Source organism: Pomacea canaliculata, linkage group LG8 (genome assembly GCF_003073045.1).
Source record: "Pomacea canaliculata isolate SZHN2017 linkage group LG8, ASM307304v1, whole genome shotgun sequence".
In the NCBI taxonomy this organism is placed as follows: domain Eukaryota; kingdom Metazoa; phylum Mollusca; class Gastropoda; order Architaenioglossa; family Ampullariidae; genus Pomacea; species Pomacea canaliculata.
Window position 1 is genome coordinate 18,561,586 of NC_037597.1, and position 7,428 is coordinate 18,569,013.

The window sequence follows — 7,428 nt, forward strand, 5'->3', positions numbered from 1 at the left end:
TGAAGACATTACGCTTCTTCACGCAAGTTTGCCTCTCGCACTTATTGTGTGTGCTTTATTTTAATATGTATTTACTCTAGTGTAGTTATGCTTCTCATTTTTATGGCGTACGTACGTGTGTGTTTGTTTGTTTGTTTGTTTGTTAGTGTGTCTATTTTACCACTTCTTTTGTGTTCAATTATTGCTTGGCTACTTCCTCCTCCTTTCGTTGTTAGTGACGTCTTTGCAAGTCTTCGCGCTGCATTACCCGAAAGGTCACACGCGCAACCTCCCTCAATTTCAAGTAGTGTGCTTCCCGCAATCAACAACATAGCCCCCCCCCCCCCTCTGTGCCCCCTTCATTGAAGGTCTGTAGGCACTGTCAACCCGCTATCACCACGTAACATGATTTCTCTTTGCGTCTTCTGTTGTTTATCCTTCCCTTCCTTTGTATCTTGTCAAGATAAGTCTCGAGCGCTAATTAAGAGACCGCTCCTTACGACCGTGGGTATGCTCTCTCTTTCTATATATCCATATAGATTACGACATTATTGTTATTATTCAACAACGTTTATCAGCAACACTCCTTTCGTTAGCTACTTTACTTAGTAGCCCCACACCTAAGCTATAGCCAGTTGTTTGTCTGATCTCTCCCTAGCACACATTCCCTTCTCTTTCTTCATGATTTGCCCATCAATGATTAGTTAACAGCGGTGTTGTAAACATTGCTACTTAACCAGCAGACGCTGAAAGCAAACGAAACGTGCGCACACACACACACATGATACATACAACACTGATACACCACAAGTAAGGAACACAAACCTCGTACAAGTAAACAAAAAATAGCAAACTTGGCGTGAGAGAGAAGTTGACGACTCGTCTGAAATACGTGGGTGGCTCTGAAAAGAGCCTAGAGGAGTTTGGTGTTGACGTGTGTGTGAGTTGGCTAACGCACAGTAGCAACAGTAGCAGCAGCAGCAGCCGTTGGTTTATGCGCGCTCACCGCGGATACGGCGGGCCAGCTGGATGTCCTTGGGCATGATGGTGACACGCTTGGCGTGAATGGCGCACAGGTTGGTGTCCTCAAACAGACCCACCAGGTAAGCCTCGCTAGCCTCCTGCAGAGCCATGACGGCAGAGCTCTGGAAACGCAGATCGGTCTTGAAGTCCTGTGCAATCTCGCGCACCAGACGCTGGAAGGGCAGTTTGCGGATCAGCAGCTCCGTGCTCTTCTGGTAACGACGAATTTCACGAAGAGCGACAGTGCCTGGCCTGTAACGATGGGGCTTCTTCACACCTCCGGTAGCTGGGGCGCTTTTGCGGGCGGCCTTGGTGGCCAGCTGTTTGCGAGGCGCCTTGCCTCCGGTGGATTTACGAGCGGTTTGCTTGGTACGTGCCATTGCAAATGTCTTGTGTGTTCAAAGTCTTGTCGACGTGAGAGCAACTAACTTGCAAGTCAGAGAGAAAACTAGCTTGCCGCAAGCACACTCACGCGCTTTTAAGGTAGGCCTTCACCAGCGTGTGATTGGTCCTCCAATCGACAACTCGAAAAGAAGCGTGTTGTCATTAAGGCAGCATGCGATTGGTGGCCTAAGCGGCGAGAGGTGGATGGGAGGGGGAGCCCGAGTGGCTGAATGGTGGTGACAGCTAGGAGGCGAAAGCCCTTAGCACTAGTCGACATTCCAACCATTTAGCTTGCATACGCATTACGGCCAATGACCACTCCCCCCCCCCCCAAACAACAACAGAAGCGTGACGGCCATGCTGCTGATGGAACATGTTTTCATCGTACTACTGCAATGATGCTTTCTCATGTTGAGTGAGCGTGCCTGTCGCACCTACATACTGTATGTTTGTCTATACTTTGCTTGCATGCATGCAGTGTTTGGTTTGGGGAAATGAAAGAATGGCGACGTTCTTGTCACTTGTGCGTTGGAAACTTTCCAGTCGTGCATCTATTTCTTGTATAGAGGCAGCTACGAATGGACGATCATCCCCCCTTGACCATCATGGTCATTTCCCTTTACTACCTAGATACGTAATGTGCGCCGCCCCACTCCCCTATTACCTCACACCACGGCTCACTTCAGTAATTTGGGTCAGTTACAACACGTGCGTGAAAGTACGTGGTAGTAATGGAGATCGAGTATTGATGTAAGCAATAAAACCGACATTATCCACTTTAGTAGTATTAGCAGCAGTAGTCATTACGCGTACTGCAATGGTATAGATCAACGAGGGAGGAACGGAAAGAATACTTTCAGAAAAATGTTAACGAAACAAGGAAAACAGAAGACAAGAGCACGAACGAGGCGAGGAAGGAAGAGCATGGTGGCACGCTTAAATAACACTGAGGCTAATGATTACTACTCATAACGACTTTTTCTTTTCTTTTTTTGTCTTAAAGGTTTACGTGGTGGTGCACGTTAGCTGAGCAGTTTGCAATTGTTTGCCCTGCATGATAATAAGTAGTGTCACATTAGGATGAATGTAATAATGTCTGCATGGATGGTAAACGTGAGCGAGTGAAATAAAAGGACGCGTGAATGAGAAGCGTGTTTGAACGGACATGTCGAGTTGTAAGCGTAGTAACATAACGGAATGCAAATTTTGTGTGGCTGGCAGGCAGGCACATTTTTTTTTCTTTGATTTGTATTTCTATTTGTATTACGTCGGTCTGTGTGTGTGTAACTCTGCGCTTTTGTTGGTGTAAAAAAAATTTCCCACTCCCTGAGGAAAAAAAAAATGGTGAATGAAGTGAGTGGAGTGTGTGGTGCGAGATCGATTGGGATCAGCGAATGATCGAAGGCAAGAGAAAAAATTACGCGGGCGGGCATGCTTTGACGACCGAAATGTCCACACAAATAAACATAAGCCAGTGGAAGAACTACATAAAATATGGGACTGATGGGCTGGACAGACGCAACACTGAAACAATCACAACAACGATGACGACGACGAGTAATTAAGTAGCACTGCTACTGGTTAACGAAGAGCAAACTTTTGAGGTAGACGTGGAGAGAATATTACCTGCCATCTGGATTATGAGGGGGCTCTGAAAAGAGCCTAAAGAATTGCAAGCAGTTGAGGGGAAGAAGCGCGCCTAACCACCAAAGCCGTACAGAGTGCGGCCCTGGCGTTTCAAGGCGTAGACGACATCCATGGCGGTGACGGTCTTTCTCTTGGCATGCTCGGTGTAGGTGACGGCGTCACGGATGACATTCTCCAGGAAGACCTTGAGGACACCACGAGTTTCCTCGTAGATGAGACCAGAAATACGTTTGACACCACCACGGCGTGCAAGACGACGAATGGCAGGCTTGGTGATACCCTGGATGTTGTCACGCAGAACTTTGCGGTGACGCTTGGCGCCTCCTTTGCCCAAACCCTTTCCACCTTTACCACGACCAGACATGATTGCTCTTAGTGCTATCGACGAACGACGCAGGCAAGTGCTAACGCCAAAAGCTGCCAGCCCGCTCTATATACCGCTGCCACGCGGACCTGCTAGAGCAGCTTTACAAAGCGCGCACAAGCTGCCGATCCACCAATCAAATGCAACGTAGTTTACGCGCTTTGGCCACCAAGCTGGCAATGTAACCTGCATTTTCCACCGTACTGCGTGCTTGTGCGCGTTCGTGTGCCTAAAAGCGACACACACACACAAAATGAATACGAACTGCTTTTTCTAAAAGAAATAAAAGAATTCTATGTTAAAGTGCAAAAGCTGGCCATCGGAATATTGCAATCGTCGTGGTACACAAATGTCAGCTGACAGCGCAGGGCTTGCAAGCAGTAAACTAAAATTCATCCACGATATATTCTCTCTTCCCTTCTTTGTATTGAGCACCTTAATTCCATTTGATTTTATTTTAGTTCATCTCTACTGTCTATACTGATCTCTTTTGATACAGCCATTTGCTGATACAATGTTCACAAGTTTACACAGTGGCAGGGTTCCCAGGTCCTTACAAGGTCCTTACAAGTCCTTGCAGATCCAATATACGCTTGCAATGACCAACCTTCGCTTTTAGTAAAATATAGTCTGGAGGATGTTTTTGTCTTTCCTGTTCGCAGCGCCAAAATGAAGGTGGCAAATTGTTTCCCTTACACTGCCACAGAGGGTACATGCACTGCTGTCTTATAGTCCCATATACTCTGTCAAAGTGTACTTAAAACTGCACAGGCAATTCTGTATTTATTTTTAATACTCTTTGTTTCATGTCTTTCATACTTTGGACATTGCTGCAGTGTTTGGGCATTCTTGTGTTCTCGGTTATTATTTTTGCGATAGCACCGAGAACATTTTGTTATGGAACTAACTAACTTTACAGATTTTGGAGGGTGGGGGGTCTCTAGAGAAGCAGCATTGTTCTAAATTATAATGCCTTTTTGACTGAATTGGTTTTGAAATTAACCTGGTGCCTTTTCATGTACAGTAATCCCTCGATCGCCACTACACCTTTGCGGCTTCACTATTTCGCGGGTTTTTATAAGAGATTAATTAATAATTTTTTTTTATGCATATGTATTTCTTGTATAGGCGGGCTGTGATGAATGGACGATCAGCCTCTTGACCATGGCCATTTCAGCTACCTTACATAATTTGCGCTGGCCCCACTCCCTTATTACCTCACACCACGGCTCACTTCAGTAATTTGGGTCAGTTACAAAACGTGCGTGAAAGTGGTAGTAATGGAGATCCGGTATTGGTGTAAACAATAAAACCGACATTATCCACTGTAGTAGTAGTCATTACGCATACTACTATGGTCAAGATCAACAGTGGAGGCATGGAAATAATACTTTCAGAAAAATGTTGATCGATACAAAGAAAACAGAAGACAAGAGCAGGAACGAGGCGAGGAAGTGTTGCTTCCTGAAATGACATTAGACATATTTTTTATTTAGCTTTGCAGCAATTAAAATGTAACATTTTGGCTGTTGTTAACATCCATGTTTGCACACATCCATATGCACACATAACCACACACATTTTCCTAACTTGTAGCTACTGATTTGAAACAGTAGAAAATAAAAGCATAAAATAACTGAATATAACATTTCCTTTCAGTCTTAACGCGGGGCTTTAGCTCCCATTTTTATTATAAAATGAGCCATTTTCTTATTGCAATTGCCCCTTATACAACCTTGATCTCATATCTGGGGGAAAATCAACACAAACTCCCATCATTTGTCAGCAGACAGTGTAAATTCTCTTTCTCACTCTCTCCCTCAAACACCACTGATTTCACGCCACAATGGAAAAGCAAACATTACAGAAAATAAAAATCATAGAATTCACCTTTCTGCAAGATTGCTTCATCTACAGGTCATTAGTCCTTTAGAACCAAACTATGACTACAAAGTGGTCTAAATCCATTAAAACTTTCTCTACCTTGTTAACCAATCAGCAACCCATTCAGGGCTGCTTAATGGCAGTCACTGCACTAAAAAGAAAAACTCACGAAAATGTCTTTAACATTTTGTTCCAGGACAGCTTCAAGAACAACTTTGATTTGTATCAAGCCTTTAAAGGTAACTGATACTTGTGCAGTCACATGCAGCTTTAAAAGTCACAGTATCACACAGCTGAAAATAATGCAACAATATATGGCATGATTATCTTACACCAAAAATAAATAAAAATAAGAGTGCTCACTTCTGAAATGTGCAAAATTATTATGAAATTCTGTCAATAACTGAAGCAATTGTAAAAAAATACCTTTGGAAAACATCAACATCGAATATCACATTTTTGTTCCCTTGTTTGATGAGTAATTTTTCCATTACATGCAGCTCACAAGGATGAAGTGATGACCTCCATCAAGAACACTCTGGCTTAAAGACATAAAAAGGTTGTAGATATCGCTTCCTGGGAATGAATTCTTTTTTCCTAGTACATCTTTCACCTTGACATCTTTAAATATCAGAACAGCTAATGTTTTGTAAGGCCAAGTGTCTTTTTTGTTCTAAGCTTCAGTGACAGAAGATACAAGTCAGCACCAGCTTTCCAACAAGGGAAGAAAAGGCAGGCTTAACCTTAGACAAGTAAAGCAAGAATGTGTGTGACAAATTGTGAGTGCTATACACATGAAAAACATAACAAAAACCCCTGAGAAGATTCATAAAAAAAAAATCAGCAGAAGCCTGGAATTTTCCACACATCAGACTGTTGAGTGTGGTGAAGTGAAAGGACTGGTGCTTAAAAAAACAGTGCACTTTCAGTGGATACAAATTGGTGTTTCCTATTCATAAGATGGAAATGATTTTTGAAATCCATTCAAATTTGTCTGAGGTTCATAAAATGTTTTTTTAAAGACCTAAATATGAGCATAATGGGGATTTTAGCAACCAATTGTAAAAAAAGCATCCATCAATGTACCTGCATTAACTCTGAGTCAATGGAGGACAAATATGTCCGTACCTTCAGCAACTTTTGGGTCAGAGCTGCCCATGCATGCCTATCATACAAAATGTGTAACCAAATAGGGATGAAATCCAATCATTTAACAAAGTGAATCATGTATGATTAGATTTACAATCCTTAAAAAAACAAAAAACAGGAAGATATAAATTTGAAGTCTCAAATTTTCTTTGGATTTACAAGAAAGTGATGGTTTGCAATGGAATGAGAGAGGAGAAGTTTGGCTTTCCTTAATTTGAATGTTAATTATAATTTTATCATCTTCTTATCTTTAGTTTATGACTTTTTAAAAAATTATCAATATTTATGGGTATCAGAGTCAAAGTTCAAGGTACCCAATAAGTTAATATTTTTGTGATCTTGATCCCCTGATTTAAAGAAACTGAACTGCAAATGAGATGTTTTTATGCATGCATGCAAAGTTGTGTCACTGGCACTAACAATGATGAAATATCAGCTTTCATATTTGGTTTATCACATAATGCCTTACACGATGAAACCTCTGGTCTTAACTTCTTTATACTCTATGGTATCCCTGTACCATACTTTAAGATCCTGTTGGGAAAGTTCTCACATAATTTGAAGCTCACTGTATAACTTATACATTTCTATGTGATGGGAAATACAACACAGTTTTCAGAGATGGTCATGCTATGCTGTCCTATTTAAAGCACCAGAACAATTCAAAATTGTGGTTCATGGACAAAAAAGCTCTCTCTTCTTGGAAAGCCAGGTTTGCTTTGAACAACATACTGCATGCTGTTTTCTGTCATGGACTCATAAAAACAACCTTGTGGAGGGTAAAAGCATTTTCTTCTCATGCTGCATGGTGCTGTTTTTACACCAAACTGGCCAATAAGTCTTTCTCAAAATATCTAAAACCATGCTTGCATTGCCCGGTCTGCTTTTGAATGGCTGGGTCTTTTCAACCACAACGGTCGCACATTGCTCAACTTTTTGCAACAGGTGGACTAGTTCTGTAAGTCACCAAGTTCTTTCTGGCATGGTCTTGACAGGAC

At 42.2% G+C, this 7,428-nt stretch overlaps 1 protein-coding gene across 1 annotated transcript; it reads right to left on the minus strand.

The window, feature by feature from the left end:
• Positions 1–116: 116 nt before the first annotated feature.
• Positions 117–3,636, minus strand: LOC112570406 (histone H3-like). Its single transcript, XM_025248822.1, has 2 exons — positions 3,091–3,636; positions 117–1,402 (listed from the first exon to the last, which is right to left on the minus strand). Exons 1-2 carry the CDS (start codon positions 3,395–3,397, stop codon positions 972–974), a joined length of 738 nt encoding a protein of 245 aa, XP_025104607.1. The 5' UTR covers positions 3,398–3,636; the 3' UTR covers positions 117–971.
• Positions 3,637–7,428: the final 3,792 nt, after the last annotated feature.